At 41.2% G+C, this 15,485-nt stretch overlaps 3 protein-coding genes across 4 annotated transcripts; 1 reads left to right on the forward strand and 2 right to left on the reverse strand.

Annotated features, from left to right (window-relative positions):
• Nucleotides 1-134: 134 nt before the first annotated feature.
• acsbg1 (acyl-CoA synthetase bubblegum family member 1) lies at nucleotides 135-7,222 on the reverse strand. 2 transcript variants are annotated; one of them, XM_042109125.1, is made up of 14 exons: nucleotides 6,972-7,222; nucleotides 5,711-5,778; nucleotides 5,060-5,334; nucleotides 4,832-4,920; nucleotides 4,603-4,723; nucleotides 4,426-4,506; nucleotides 4,189-4,338; nucleotides 3,708-3,884; nucleotides 3,209-3,390; nucleotides 2,869-3,102; nucleotides 2,444-2,661; nucleotides 1,544-1,683; nucleotides 1,034-1,280; nucleotides 135-526 (listed from the first exon to the last, which is right to left on the reverse strand). In XM_042109125.1, the coding sequence occupies exons 1-14, from the start codon at nucleotides 7,094-7,096 to the stop codon at nucleotides 450-452; spliced, it is 2,184 nt and encodes a 727-aa protein (XP_041965059.1). In that variant the 5' UTR covers nucleotides 7,097-7,222; the 3' UTR covers nucleotides 135-449. The 2 variants fall into 2 exon arrangements, with proteins under 2 accessions (XP_041965059.1, XP_041965060.1); XM_042109126.1 differs by lacking the exon at nucleotides 6,972-7,222 and having other exon boundaries at nucleotides 5,711-6,326.
• Nucleotides 7,223-7,887: 665 nt separating this feature from the next.
• On the forward strand, nucleotides 7,888-12,226 carry dnaja (DnaJ heat shock protein family (Hsp40) member A). The gene is made up of 8 exons (XM_042109127.1): nucleotides 7,888-8,048; nucleotides 8,338-8,480; nucleotides 8,886-9,066; nucleotides 9,348-9,452; nucleotides 9,676-9,903; nucleotides 10,281-10,511; nucleotides 10,688-10,788; nucleotides 11,232-12,226. Exons 2-8 carry the CDS (start codon nucleotides 8,349-8,351, stop codon nucleotides 11,448-11,450), a joined length of 1,197 nt encoding a protein of 398 aa, XP_041965061.1. The 5' UTR covers nucleotides 7,888-8,048; nucleotides 8,338-8,348; the 3' UTR covers nucleotides 11,451-12,226.
• Nucleotides 12,227-12,697: 471 nt separating this feature from the next.
• Nucleotides 12,698-14,425, reverse strand: rps27l (ribosomal protein S27 like). The gene is made up of 4 exons (XM_042109129.1): nucleotides 14,276-14,425; nucleotides 13,428-13,536; nucleotides 13,200-13,310; nucleotides 12,698-12,915 (listed from the first exon to the last, which is right to left on the reverse strand). Exons 1-4 carry the CDS (start codon nucleotides 14,279-14,281, stop codon nucleotides 12,887-12,889), a joined length of 255 nt encoding a protein of 84 aa, XP_041965063.1. The 5' UTR covers nucleotides 14,282-14,425; the 3' UTR covers nucleotides 12,698-12,886.
• Between the last annotated feature and the right edge of the window lie 1,060 nt (nucleotides 14,426-15,485).

The raw sequence follows: 15,485 nt of genomic DNA on the forward strand, positions 1-15,485 counted from the left end.
TCATGTAGGCATGCCTTCCGCTCCTCTCTGAGAGTCTACCTCATGACGGTGAATCTATTCTAGTCACCAGAGTTGCATCAATTTCATTTCCATGAGAAAATCAAAAAGTAACATTCAACAGCCCCACAACAGAGGAGGGTGTGTAAAATATTTACTCATTATGCTGTGAACTGCGTGAACAAAACATACAACAGGGTAGTGTGGAACAACAATATTCCAGCTATTGTCCTAAAATCCCTAGACAAGCAGTGTTGTATGCTAGGCTGTTGTGGCAACTACAGGGTTGTAACTGGCCGCTCTATAAATTCAGACACTTGGTTAGAGAATGGCCATAAATGTCTTTGTAGTGCTATCTGGCTGCTTCCCTAAGATTCATATTAAGTGTTTACAGTGTGTAGGTCCACAGGCAAAATACTGGTATTAATTCATTGCTGACAGGAGGATTTGTCCTACTCTTTGTAGAAGTTCTCGATCTCGCTGTGGTACATCTTCAGGACAACAGGACGACGCAGTTTCATAGTTGGACCTAAGGGTTGGATGTGATCAGATATGCCACATTTAATTGCTGAGACATTTTTATCAACAGGAGATGAACTCATAACCTGTACACCCTGTCACGACTTCTTGGTTTACATATATCTCATTGTAATCAGGAAATAGCTGTAGCATTAACATTCACAAAAAACTGGCTAGTTCTTGGCTTGGTTTAGCCTGGTTTAGAGATAAAATGTGTACAACTAAAAAAAATGAACAACAGACTTCTGCTATAAGTGTGTTTGATGGAATCAAATCCATCTAATCTGAACAGCCTTGTCAGCACATAGACACTTCCTGAGAAAAAAACCCATGACTACATTAGAATCTCCAGAAAACATGCTGTCTTGTTCTTCAGAAGCTAGTAATAAGAAGCACCAACATTAAAAAGACAAGATGGCAAAATTGTCATGTCATTTTTAGAATGGGGGGGGGAATATATCTTCCCATCACTTTTCACATGACTATAGCAGGTTTGGTGATTGGTGAGACACCTTACCTAGCTCGCCTCCGGAGATTGAGAAGTCTCTGGGAAGTATGGTCCATTTCTGTATGCGCTGGGCATTGGAGGTGGCTCTGGAGTTGACCTTGTTGATGGCCTCGTGGATGGACTGGTACACGGCATTGTCTCTGCTGCTGGTGATATCGGACACCTTGGTAGCCTGACTGCCCAGGTGCTGGCAGAACTCCACCGCCTCCAAGCTCAGGTCATCCATCGGCTCCATGGACTCTGGGTTACTCAAGCACTGAAACAGGGCAAATTGGGCTTACAACTACAGTATGACATTATGGCATATGCTAGGACTACACCAGCATGGCCAAAAATTGTAGCTATCATTTGGCAAGCTCAAAGCTCTCATGTTTCATCTTCCCTTGTTTGAGCTCTTGTTCAATTCTTCATGACTCACCACAAGGACATTGCACTGTGGCCATTATAACTGCATTACCTTTAAGGTCATCCTCTTACTGTAGCCTGTCTTTCCAGACAGCCAGCCACAGTGTTTGTTACCTTCAAGGTGAGCAGCATGGACAGGAACTTCCTCTTGTCCCCGATTAGCATGGCATTGCTGATAATGGGTAGCTCTTTCTTCACTGCGTCCTCGATGGGCACAGGGGGGATGTTTTCTCCCCCCGCTGTGATGATAAGCTCTGTGAGAAGACAGCAGGGCCACAGTGACCTCTCAAGCTGTGCAACATCAAAAGGACTACAATTTTTTTTGTAATGTCTAGAAATTATCTGTGACATTTCTCAAGCAGAGTAACAGAACAAATGTGACAACAAAATAAGAAATGATCTACGATTTTTTCAAGCTACAGTACATAACATGAACATGACATGAAAAAATAAAGTCCCAATTGGGGGATTTGACATTTTCCAATACATTCAAGGAAACATGTAATAGAAGATATATATTGAAATACAATATGTCAGCTGTTTAATCTGTATGATTTACTATACTAACGGATTTTCTTTTCAGCTTCCATTCTGCTTGTGATTTTACCTCTTATCTGCCCATAACTATACTGTGTCCAATCAGAAGAGGGCTGTGTGAGATCTGACTATCAATCACAGTCTGGTGCAGTCTGGTGCACACTGACGAGCACAAACTCCATGAGAGGGTGCTCGGTGGTAGTGGGGGAGGGGCATGAGTTGTAAACATTCAACATTTTGGCTAAGTCCCCTCAATCAGTCAGACTTGCCAACTGCAGCTTTAAGTCAAGTCAAATCAAGCCAAGTCAGGTTTTACTCTAGTTGCTGTAAATGTATGTCATTTAGTCATACATACTGTACGTTTTTGTTGGACCAGTGCAACATAGAATATGAGTCCTCCACAACATACAGTATGAAGCTTGTTTAGGGGCATGTAGACAATGCTTATGTACACCCATGTAAGTACTATGTTAGTACCTTTTATCCTTCCAGTGATGTAGAGGAAACCCTCCTCATCCACCTTGCCCAGGTCTCCTGAGCGTAGCCAGCCTTCCTCGTCCAGAGCCTCCCTCGTCTTGTCCTCCATGTTGAGGAAACCCATGAAGACGTTTCGGCCCCAGAAACACACCTCCCCAGTTCCTTCTGAGTCAATGTCAGCCAGTTTACACTTGCAGCCTGGAACAACTTTACCACAGCTGTAATCACAACAATCCTCAATTACATTCATACAGAGTAATAATAAAATGTATCAATTAACTGTAAGTACTACCGGTATACTGATGATTACTGCACTTACTCTTTGCATTTTTATTTAATGATTCTTGCATTCATATTGTGGATTTGAGACCAATGTAGACAGGAGAGACAGGATGGCCAATATGGGAGGTGTAAGGGGTGCTTACCTAGGTAGTTTGTAAGCCTTAGGACCCGACATAAAGTGAGGCCCCGTGCTCTCACTCATGCCGTAGGCCTCATACAGGCGAATGTTCAGGCCCAAGAAGAACTGGACCGTTTCACTCCCTATGGGCGCGGCTCCAGAAAAGAACTTCTGGCAGCAGGAGAAGCCCAACTCTGCTCGCAGTTTCTCCAGAACCAACCCGTCAGCAAGGGCAAAGAGAAAAGGCTTCTCCCCATCCCTGAAAAACAGGTGATAGGCTTGCATCAGCATCAAGTAAGACTCACTCTTTACGGGGTGTTGGCCGATAATTAACAGATGAATTAGGAAAATCACTGTTCGCTTACTTGTTGGCACACCTTTGGTTAGCCTCCAAACTCACTGACATGGCCCACGCCACCAGTTTCTTTTTCATGTAGCCACACTGAGAGATTCCCTCTTTTATCTTCTCCATCATTTTTTCCCAAACACGAGGGACTCCCATGTGGGAGGAAGGGCGCACTTCCTTTAGTGTGCCTATTAAACTCCCCTGGATCAACAGCAATGCAGGTAGGGTGCATGAGAGAGTACAAGTGGGATTAGAGTAAGCTTATCAGATGGTTGATCACAACTATAGACATTATTGATTGGTTTCACATTTAGGGTCGGAAAGGGTTTAGGGTCAGGAAGGGTCAGGAAGAAACAAATAGGTAGGACTTGACAGCTTCCTGTTGAAACATTAAACGAAGCATGCAACTTTACTAAATCACCACGTCCGCTCAGTCATGGTCTGTATTTTCCTTCATCCTTCTTCACTGATATCCTGTAGTGATCACAGACACCTCCCCCATGCACAGTAGCTCCTACCTTGAGAGCATCAGGCTGCGCAAAGTAGACCAGTTCTCCCCACTGGATGCCCGTCCACAGGTCATAGATCTGGGCAGCGATGTGGCTGAGGGGCAGGTAGCTCACCAGGGACTCCTGTTTGGTGTCTGCCGGCTGCATGTCTCCTGCCCGGCTAGCGTGGATGGCTGTCCAGGTGATCTGTGATTCAACAGAGCACAGGTTAGCAGGCACCACCACCAACATGACTGTGGGGTAAGACAGGACAATTACTGGACATTCCCTAGCAAGTGAGATCTATTCCTAAGTGGTTGTTTAAAAATTATTATAATACATTTGATGCATAAACAATAAATAGGTAATGAGAATGGTATGAAATATGTGAATTAAACTTGAAGACTGTGTTTAGCACTGAGGTCTTTCTGGTAGGGTATCAACTGTACCTATAACACGTCAGTCTGAAACTTCCCAAATCTCCATGGTCCATAACCAGAGGAATACTCACATTATCATGACTGAGCATAACTCCTTTGGGCATGCCTGTAGTCCCGGAAGTGTAAATAAGAACACAACACTGATTGGGTCTCTGGCTACTGATGATGTCATCAAGTTCCTTATCAGGCACCTCCAACCCCAGCTCCATAAATTCTTCCCACTGGTGAGTAAATAAATGCTGTTACGTTTTTTGTTTGTGTGATGATAAGATCAAGATTAATAATACACTGCAGTGTTAAAAATTCACCGAGTAGAGATTGGGTAGTTTGTTTTGGAGAGGTTCAGAGTACTGCACTATGGCTTTCAAATGGGGCAGCTGTTCCTTTATCTGCATAGGAAAACACATCCATTTATTAACGATTCACGTCAACTGTAACTATGGAGAGGTGATATAATATGGGCTGACACACATTAGACCTGTTACCTGTAAGATTTTGTCCAGTTGCTTTTGGTTTTCCACTACAATTATGTTAGCTTTAGAGTCACTGGCCACATAATGACATGCCTCTGGAGAATTGGTGGCATAGATCCCTGTCATAATACCCCTGGAAAAAAGAAAATGATTGACTGGTTACTGAGGATTTCCTCTCAGATGTTTATAGATTAGATCCAGGGGGCATTTGTTTACTAAACTGTGAAAAAGCAAATCTCACCCAGCAAAGATTCCGCCGATAGCTGACATGAACCACTCTGCAGAGTTAAACCCCAGAATGGCTACACTATGGAACCGCTCGAGACCAAGCTTTATTTTTCAACATGAATTAGACAAAATAAACACACATAAACAAAGTATACAAATAAACACACTGATTATGACCAAGTAAACAAATGAAGCCCTACAAACTGAACGTTCTAAAATTATATTATACATTGTCTCACACCTTAAGGAAACTCTTAGCGGCCTTTCGGCAGCAGTGATAGTAGTCAGAAAAAGTAATTTTCTCCCATTTCTCGTTCTTCTTGGTGGCGAGGGCAAATACACCCCCGTACCTCTGCACGGAGGCCATGAACATCTGGTGGACAGTGACGGGCTCCTCTGGACAGTCCTCATCTATCCTGAGCAGCACAGAGTTACTGGCCTCTGTGGTCCACAGAGACTGAGCCGGAGCCAGAACGGCACTGGCCAACACCTCCTCCACACTCCTCCTCTGGGCTTCTGTGACAGACAGGGGGTTGTTTACACGAATCACAAGCTCAGAATCTTTAGAAGACAGCATGATCTTTTTTGCTGAAAATGTGTCAAGACTGACGTTATTTTGATGGCATTTATTGTGTATTCAGAGCACTTTTTCTCTTTTAGAAATGTTATTGTATTTGTTGACATTTGTAACTATCAGCAAATGCCTTCAAACAACCTTCCAACCTAACTTAAAATCTCTAAATAAGTATTAGCGGCATTACCAACACTCCTGCCCTGGTTATACATATCTGGTCCTTCCTATGTTCTGTATCTGGTTAGTCATCTGTGGTTTAAAATCTATTTTACTCCCTCATTCACACACAGATTTTTGGGCAGCAGACGGCCTACTCACGGGATGCATCCTGATCCTCTCCCTCCTTCTTGGGGTCTGTCATTGGACCCTGTGGCGAGGAATCCAGGCTACAAGGTAGAGAGAGAGACAGACAGAGAGAGAGAGAGAAAGAGAGAGAGGAAACAGGTCCCTGAGAGGACGCTGGGCTCAACCTCCCCTGGAGCTCTGGGGGCCTAGGCTGCCACCGCTGCTCCCAGCAGATCACATGGTCCTGATGCCCAGGGTTATTGTCACCGCACACAATGTCAGACTTTTTGAACTACCCAGCCAAAAGCCCCCAGTGGCTTTGTAAGCTGAGAGAGGAGCAAATAGAAGGCCAGGGAACAGGTTGTCCCCATAAGCCTGGGAAACTTTTTTTTTTTAAATAAACTAAAATGTAGGTGAAAGGCAGAAAAACTCGGGGAATACGTGCATCTCTGAATATTTAGAAGGCTGTAATGAAGTTCTTTCAAAGGGAGGAATGTTCTTTCGGTGCCGGCGTTTTCTGAAAAAATCAGCAGGACGGCAAAAACCTGGCAGCCATTGATTTTTCACTTCCGATCCTCATTCTGATTCTGAGTGTGTTGGTGGCAAGGACAAATAGTGCACCAAGGTGACAGCTTTCTTTCCTCCTCCAGAAAGCTCAAGATAAAGAGATTCTGTTCTTTCAATACATATCACAATAGATTTTAATGAAGTCAGAACTTGCCGGTTCAGCACAAAATGAATGACGATCAGCCAAAATAAAACTCATTTAGCAGACAAGAAACTGGGAGCTTATTTGTGCGCACTGTGATAACTTACAGTTTTTTTGTTTTGTTTTGTTTGGTTTTTTGCATGATTCACATAATTTATCTTCTAACATTATATACAACAGTGACATGATGTGGAAAACAAATCAAAACAAATATCAGAACAACTAGTAAAGCAAAATAGCCAATAATGCCCAATAAAGGCCACCATGCACATTAGGAATATTTAATAACATAAATATATTACAGAAGTATAGTTCAGAAGATGAATCAAAATTGTCTTCTGTGTTTGTCAGTGTTATTAACATAAGCTGAAATGTGAGAGAAACCGACAAATCAGATATCTCTTTGCTGGGTGATATAGGTCCAGGTGCAGTATCCATTTTAGAGGACCAGAGTAAAACCACATGGATGAACGATATAGGCTACTCCATATTCAGAAATGCCACCACTTTGAGCTCATGATTGCGGCGTCTTAATGTTCACCTATAACCTAAGTTAGGCTACAAATTAATAACAGAATAACATACCTATTTCTTGGAATTTCCCCATTCTCATGGGTTTTTTCTTGCAGATTCAGATCTGCCAGCTGGGATGTTTCACAGCAACTGGCCATGATGCCCGCTGCAACGTATGTATGTGTGTGTGTGTGCATCTCTTTCCTTCCCAGTCCTTGGCACAATGAGGAGTGAGGAGTGCACTGCCCCCCTCCATTGGGTTTGGGGCTCCACCAAGGGTCACCATAACTCTGCAGTCATGAGAAAATAAAGGATACTTCAGCCTCACTGGAGCATTAGAAATGATTTGAGTTGTGCTGAGCTGCTGCTCTTTCAGGTGTGTGCATGGTGCTCATGAAGTAAAAGTTGGGCTTGTTCAAAGTTTACAGACAGTTTTATGGGTCTGTGTCTTTAAGGCAAGGACATGTTCTGCATCTCAATGAGCTTGGGCCTTTTATATGCAAATGCTGAGATTTTGCTTAAAAAACACCTCTACCACATGAGGTGGAGTTTGACATGTCTATCAAAAACATTCCAGTGAACTGAAAATCCTCAGAATCTAAAACCAGGTTGGGCATTAGGAAGACCTGTTGTTCAATCTATCAGCCTAGCCTACTAGTCCTCATAGTTTGTGAATTGGAAATTGAGGTAGGGCCTAAACTGCAAATGTAGCCTAGTAGGCCTACATTTGAATGAAATGCTACAGGTAGGCTAATAGCCTATATATTTTTCATCAGCATAACTATGTTCTAAAGATTTTTTTTTTGCATATTATTATTATTATTATTATTATTATTAGGACTAGGCTACTACTATTGTTGCTATTATTAAATGGACAGAACATAATAGGTCTGTCAAACCACTATCCCACATCAACCAGTTCACCTCACCATTTAGGGCTACCGGTTTAGACCAGTAGGCTAGATAGGTGTACAGTTCTACGGCACGCAGCGAAATTTCCGGCGTCACTGCAAGCGCAAGCTCCAGAAAGTTCTGTACCGTAGAACCTTATATAAAGCGCTAGCCATGCGACTTGAGAATCAAGCTTCACTGATGATAGAGGTAGCCTAACGTCAGCGGCGTAACATAACATTGATAAAAGCAGACATAGTAAGTAATATTTACTTTCGGCTTGACTTGTACCTGTCACATGTCAGTCTTCAGTTATTCGCCTAAATTATGAAATATTTGAGAGGGATATTTACAGTTGAGTTAACGTTATTTACAGGGACATAGATCTAGTAACATTACAACAATGGGAGCTTGTCAGTCTGTAAATGTAAGACATAATGTCAACATAGTTTTAAAGTTGACATTTGTCTTATCGTTTTCCGATATGATTATGATTCTTTTATTATTATTTTTTAGATTGATTTATTTTGTTTTTTCCAATGACAAGGTTGCACAAAGATGGTTCGAGAGACCGGTTTCTACGACCTTCTTGGCGTTAGCCCCAAAGCATCGCCAGATGAAATCAAGAAAGCCTACCGAAAACTAGCCTTGAAATATCATCCAGACAAGAACCCCAATGAAGGAGAAAAGGTAATTATTGAGTCTTTATATTTGCTTCCATACAAGGTTCAGATCGTTGACGCTATCAGCTAGCAAGGTGCATGCACTAGTGACAGAAATGCCTAGAACTTTCTCGAAGTGGTTAACAAGCTGGTCAAGCTGTTAGCCAGCTAGCCAATTTCTGGCTTCCTTCAGTATAGAGGTAGCTGAACGATTGTTTAATTTTGCTTTAAGCAGATTTGTTTAGATATTGGAGATGAAGGTTAAATGAAGCATGAGTCCTTGCTGTCAAATTAACGTTACGTCCACTGTTGCAATAATGTTGCCAACTTGCCTTGATTGGGAAGATTCTAAGCATTTGTTTTGACAAATTAATTTGGTTTGTAGATTCGACATTTTATTTGTAATTATTATTATTTTTATTTTCAATCATAGTTTAAGCTCATATCCCAAGCCTATGAGGTTCTGTCCGATCCAAAGAAGAGGGACTTGTACGACCAAGGAGGGGAGCAAGCCATTAAAGAAGGGGGCATGGCAGGAGAGGGGTTCTCCTCACCCATGGACATTTTCAACATGTTCTTTGGTGGTGGTGGAAGAACTCAGAGAGAAAGGAGAGGTACAGATCCAGTCGTTTCACCCTGATTTGGCCATATTGATGTTTTATTTTAAGTTATAATGCAATGCATAGGGTAGTGAAAAAATGTAGATCTGTGAAGTGATATTTAGAACATTGCCAAAAATAGCATGCTAGTCTATATTTAAGCTGATTTTCCTGAGACCATGTTTGTCAGGTCAGTGCCTGTAAGGGAGTGAGTGGGTGTGTATGAGTTGAGCAGACTATGCATTTGTGTAAATTCTTATGAAGGCTGAATTTATTTATTTATCTCTTTTTTGCAGGGAAGAATGTAGTTCATCAACTCAGTGTCACACTGGAAGAAATGTACAATGGCACAACCAGAAAACTTGGCCTTCAGAAGAATGTTATCTGTGAGAAATGTGATGGTGGGTATCAGATGTGATTGTCAAATACAGTAAATGTGAATGTTCAAATGAAGACTCTCGTTGTCTTGTCATCATGTCATGCTCAGATTTGTATTACATAAAATAATCATGCAATAACAAGTTTTCTTTGCTCCCTTTAAGAAGTAATGGTTCAATGTAGCAATATAACAATATGAATGTCTGACATGTCCAACACTTAACAGTTACTCTTGGCTCGTGGCAGGTTATGGTGGCAAGAAGGGCACCCTACAGAAGTGCTCAAACTGCAAAGGCAGAGGCGTCCAGATCCAGGTGCAGCAGATCGGGCCGGGCATGATCCAACAGATCCAGAGTATGTGCAGTGACTGCCAGGGCCAGGGAGACAGCTTCAGTGCCAAAGACCGCTGCAAGAACTGCAACGGGCACAAGGTGGAGCGCAAGAAGAAGATTCTGGAAGTGCACATTGACAAAGGTATGAAGGCTTTTTTTCTTGAACATGTACAGTTTGTGGCTTGAGTAACTACAATAAAGTTGTATTATATCTTAGTATTGTATTGGTAAATTCATAGTAATGTATACAGATGTTATTTGTATCCAGAAACCTTATTTCCCCCCAGAGAGTATGCCTAAAATGTATTGTGTTCCAATAACAAGGATATAAAAAATATTTTGGTTTCATGCTTGATTTTCTTTTTTCCTTTTTTACCCCTTAAAATGTGCTCATCAAGTGTTAATCAAGTGTACATATCATTGAAATAAAAATAATGCCCGGTGACAGTATATTAACCATTGTTGAATAATTGCTATGTATGATCTGTCAGGTGACAACTGTAATGTTCCTCACCCTAGGTATGAAAGATGGTCAGAAAATCACATTCCATGGAGAGGGAGACCAGGAACCTGGCTTAGAACCCGGTGATGTCATCATTGTTCTGGACCAGAAAGAACACTCTATCTTCCAACGGCAGGATGACAACCTCATCACAAAGATGAATATCAAACTCGTGGAGGCGCTCTGCGGCTTTAAGAAGAGCATCTACACCTTAGACAACAGAACACTGATCATCAACTCTCCACCAGGTAAGCTTTGCTTCCTCCTCGCCTTGTAGCCTTTCTTTATACTCTAAAGTAGCAGTGTGTCAGTGCTGCAAAATGCCAATTGGAAAAGGACACACACATTGTTGTAAGGTGTGCCCACATGCTTTTTGCTATACTGGCTGTGATGTTGAGGGTAATGTTCACTTGCTCCTCTGCAGGTCAAGTGGTGAAGCATGGCGACATCAAGTGTGTCCAAGGAGAAGGCATGCCAGTGCACAAGCAACCATTTGAGAAAGGACTGCTCATCATTCAGTTCCAGGTATGTATACTGTAGATGTCAATATTATTGTATGCATAAAGTGCAACTCGTGCAAAAAGTGAAAAGGAAAAAATTAGGAGTGCAAGTGAAAAGAAAAAAAAAAAGGAATGCAAGATGCTTCTACCCTTCACGGTAGTAATATGAGATTCACTTCACATAGAAATATCTATAATTTAATAGATACATATATTTTACTTATATCAATGTAATAGCGGTGATACTGCCTTGCTCTGTAGTTAGGATATTGTGAAGCATTTACTAAAGAGAATGGAAGTCTAATGAATGGTCTATGAAGAGTAATATTTCAAATGTACAAGTGTTGTGGCTGTCAGATTGTTTGGCCAGTCTTTGGGTCACTGTCACCATTGTGTTGGCAGTGATACATCACAAGGAGGCGGAAGGGCAGTACCATCTAAAGTAAAACACACTTGTTGTTCTCCCAGGTGGAATTCCCAGAAAAGAACTGGCTTCCTGAACACCGCCTCCCTCAGCTGGAGAGCCTCCTTCCGGAGCGCGACGATGTTATGATCTCGGAGGACATGGAGGAGGTGGACCTCTGTGACATGGACTCCGAATCCCAGAGGAGGAGCCAAAGCAGGGAGGCCTACGAGGAGGACGAGGAGGGGCCCAGGAGTCATGGCGTCCAATGTCAAACACAGTGATTGTACACAACTCTTATCACGCTCAGAAGGGGGAGGAGGTCATTGTGCACATACCAAGGGCAGGACAGGTGTCGAAAACCATTCCTGAATAAAAGAAGAGTCCACACACAGTCCAAACACAAGTGTGCAAACTCCTTTTTTTTTTTTTCAAGAATCGTTTTTTCATAACCCTGTTCAGCCAGCCCCCACACACCCTTTTTTATTATTATACTGCAGCTGTAATGTGAGTTTACCTGTATACTGAACACCACTGTTCCAATTCCTGGATAGGCCATGAATAATCTCCCACCTTTTGAAGACTTAGTGAAGCGTCAGTGGTTCACACTGACCACACAACCCAAGTCTGTACACCTGTGAAACATATGCTTCACCTGTCCACTTATGTTAAACATGCAGGACTATATGTGCAATGGGAGACATGGACCATGTGATTATGCAAGTTTCTTTATATTTATTGTCCCCTCAATGGAAGTGTGTTTTCTGATTGTCTTGTTTTATCCTTAGGAATTGGATACCACTGTATTTTGCATGCATCTCATTAATGTGCTGTCTGTGTGTGGTGTACCTATCTATTTGTGGTCTTGTTTTGCCGAAGAGAAAGACTGAAATCTTTGTGTGGTTTTTCAGTTTATTTTTATTTTTTTCTAATTGCACATGGGCCTTTATTGAAGATGATGGGTCATTGTATGCTTTCTATGAAGGTAACACCTCCTCTCACAATACTGACCTGTACATTGTTATTCTTATTTCTCAAATAAAATGAGGTCATGCAAATATATAGCTGTTGTTTCCTCATTTGTAACTGAGACACTAGACTTATTTAACGCCAAATTAATGCCCTCGGACAATAACATACGCTTCCTGTTTGAATCTTCAGGGTAAAAGTGTACAGTGAAATGACTTAGCTGTACAAAAGATGGCACCGTTGTTAAAATCTTGAATTAGTAATTTAGCAGACCTGTAAAGCTCACTTTTTAATAAATTATATTATGTACTGTATGCATCTTGAGACAGTGAGTATTTTACTTATTATTCCAATCTGGCAAGAGTTTAGAGCAGTACCATTTTTAATTCTCAGAGATCTTATATTAGGGAAGATTACTAAAGCTTAAATGATGGTATAGGGGGAGCCATATGCAGACTAATATCAACCCATGTGTCTGCACTGGTGTCCAAATAGTGAAGAACTGGCATAGAAACATTTGCACATACAAAAAATCTGAAACTGAACTGAATGCACATAAATGTATGTTTGCATGATATTAGCATCTTTATTGAGAAAAGGGAGACTGATTACATGGTAGAAACAACCTGCCATGTACCATTCATACATAATTACATATCAATACTTCATTCATTGCAATCAATGAATAGTTAAGGCATTGATCAGTGATGCCACTTCCGGCATGATCATTAATTCCATTTCATCATCCTTTTCAGTGTTGCTTTCTCCTGAAGGAACAACCTAAAAAACAGATTGTGGGGAAAATGCTTAATACTCCATGTAACGTTAATTGCACTCAGTCATTGCAGCCTGACATTGATCCTACATTACTATTTTGTTTCACTTACCAATTTACATAAATGTAGCTTGTTATATCCCACTTTGTCAATTATGATTTTTTAATGTATGAAAGAAGACATTCATATAAGTAATCAAAACACTTCTGACTTGTAGTTCATTTCAATGTCCAAGGGTACCATCTTGTATCATTCTGTATCATCACTGTATGTGCAAATGGTTCATACCTTCTGTCAGCCTGGCCTTTCCACCCGTGGGTTGACAGAGCACTGTGGAACACCCCACACACAGCACCACTGTCTGGGCATGGCTGAACACAGTTGTGATTTTATAGCATCCTGTAGAGAAAATTAACAGTACAGTAAAGATACAGTAAGGCAGCACACCTCACACTGGTTTCAGTCTTGTGAATTAGTCAGTGGCTGATTGTAAAGTCTGTCAGCTGAGTCAACTACCTGGACATTTCACATCCATGAAGTAAGAGTTGGGACACTGTACAAGTCTCTTTTTCTTGTGCTGCTTTCTCTCAAAGTCCAGAGAAGGATGGAGCAGGTCTTTTGCCAACTGTGCAATGACAAGAAAAAACAACTACAATTCAATATCAATGTTTCTGAAACGATAAAATTACCCCTCATTATAAAAAACGCCATGGCTGGAAGTGAAACATATTTTCGATCTCAAAGCTGAGCTACTCGCTCTGCTAAGGTGTCAGCCAAACCAAGGCCTACAATTTCACCAAAGACAACACGGATGGGCGATGCAGGGGTTAAATTAATGAGATGACAACAAAACAAGCGACCACCACTGAATACTTTCTGACTGACCGCGACACAGAGAAAGTTGATGCATATTGTCGGAACCTTTTATATGTCACAAAACAAATGGGCTAAAACATATGTTTGTTTTCTAGCACTGCGAATCGGAACATGCTAGCCTGCATTTGGTAAGTTGGTTCCTGGTGGGCTAATGCATTTAGCTATAATGTAAACATCCTTACACTGACGTTGAAATATCAAACAAATGCTTAACATACGCGACAAAACAGTAATACAAGTTGTTATAAAAGTGAACTGTTGTACTTGTACGCGACTGACATGTGCAAAATAATATCAGGCCTGCCAGCAACAAAGCCTTTCTCGGCGCGCCATGTGATAAGAGAAAAAACTTTTTCAGTACGCACACAGAAATGACTGAAAACGCTACGAGCACCGCAGTCTGGTAGTGTCGATCGTGATTTATCGACGCAAACGATTGTCATAATAATATATCTCTTTTTAAATGTGAAAAGAACAATCATACTTACAGGCATTTTAGCGAGTAGACGATTTTCACATACGCAGATTGATTGGTCTTCTCTCCCTGTACCTGAAGTTCGCTGCGTTGGCTGGTTGGATATCTGGGGGCCGTTGGTTGCCAAGAGTGGTTATATCCATCCTCCTAAAACAATGCTCACAGACATGTTGAGACATGCCCAAGGAAGTTATTGTGGGTTTGATATGCTAGTTAGCCAATATATCATATACTCTGATTAAACAACTGAAAGAGCGTGTCATCCAATAAAATTGTTAAAAGGCTACATAGGCACCAGGTAAGTAGAGACGTTACCAGCCTTGAAGTAGCCTACCCCCCAAACTGACTCTTCACTGGCCAAATGTACAAATACCCCTTTTACTTTTGTGTAGTTTTATGGAACATATATGAAATATATTTTATGCATGACGTGCCATGCATTCTAGTGTGTTTAAAATTATTGCAATAGTTGTGGAAATGTAAAAAAGACTGTCAAATTCAGTTCATGTATTGGAGGTAAAGTTCTCAAACAGTAAAAAAATCTGTCTTTTTTCCTGACCCCGGACCTTGTGTGAAAACTAAGAAAATCTGCTAAGTACGAAAAAATCAGACCAATTTTTTTTTCACTTTTTTTGCCATAGTTCATGCATTTCACATGTCTAGACGTGAAATAAAAAATAATTTGGACAATATCTGACAGATTTTGAAATTTGTCAAAAAAGAGTCCCAGCTGTTCGTTGGCCTATTGCTATTTGACAGATCTTGCATTACATTTCTTAAAGCACAGTAGGCCAAGCAATTGCAATAGTAGACCTTAATGAAATGTTTAGTCTAAATTGTTTTATCTTCCTAGATAGCAAGAGGCTGGCGGACCACTGTCGGCCCACTGGCAGATCTGGCGGTCCACTAGTGTTTTGCTCATCGGTTCTCTGGCGGTCCGCCGGTGGGTTGCAGACAAATGGCCCAATATTTTACCACTATTTGTCTAAAATCGTTTTCATTTGTTCAGTTATACTCCATACATTATTTTAATAACATTATATCTTTTCTTAATATTCATGACAAGTATAATTTAAAGAGATGGTGGTCCAACGGCGGACCACAAGTGGCATGCATACCACCAGCGGTCCGCTATCTGCCATTCTGGTTTTGCTATCTGGGTTCTTATTTCGTTAACTTCAAGTGAATGCAAGATTTGATGTCTAAAATGTTCACTACACGCG

Source organism: Alosa sapidissima, chromosome 11, assembly GCF_018492685.1.
Source record: "Alosa sapidissima isolate fAloSap1 chromosome 11, fAloSap1.pri, whole genome shotgun sequence".
Lineage (NCBI taxonomy): Eukaryota > Metazoa > Chordata > Actinopteri > Clupeiformes > Clupeidae > Alosa > Alosa sapidissima.

Coding starts and splice junctions, on each gene's coding strand:
- rps27l (XM_042109129.1), bottom strand. Junction 13,311..13,427: donor CATGGATGTGAAATGTCCAG/GTAGTTGACTCA, acceptor TTTTCTCTACAG/GATGCTATAAAATCACAACT. Junction 12,916..13,199: donor AAAGGCCAGGCTGACAGAAG/GTATGAACCATT, acceptor TCTGTTTTTTAG/GTTGTTCCTTCAGGAGAAAG.
- acsbg1 (XM_042109125.1), bottom strand. CDS start 7,096: ATGCACACACACACACATACATACGTTGCAGCGGGCATCATGGCCAGT. Junction 4,724..4,831: donor ATCGGCGGAATCTTTGCTGG/GTGAGATTTGCT, acceptor TCTTTTTTCCAG/GGGTATTATGACAGGGATCT. Junction 2,662..2,868: donor AAGGCTTACAAACTACCTAG/GTAAGCACCCCT, acceptor TTGTGATTACAG/CTGTGGTAAAGTTGTTCCAG.
- dnaja (XM_042109127.1), top strand. CDS start 8,349: ATGGTTCGAGAGACCGGTTTCTACGACCTTCTTGGCGTTAGCCCCAAA. Junction 9,067..9,347: donor AACTCAGAGAGAAAGGAGAG/GTACAGATCCAG, acceptor TCTTTTTTGCAG/GGAAGAATGTAGTTCATCAA. Junction 9,904..10,280: donor GGAAGTGCACATTGACAAAG/GTATGAAGGCTT, acceptor TCCTCACCCTAG/GTATGAAAGATGGTCAGAAA.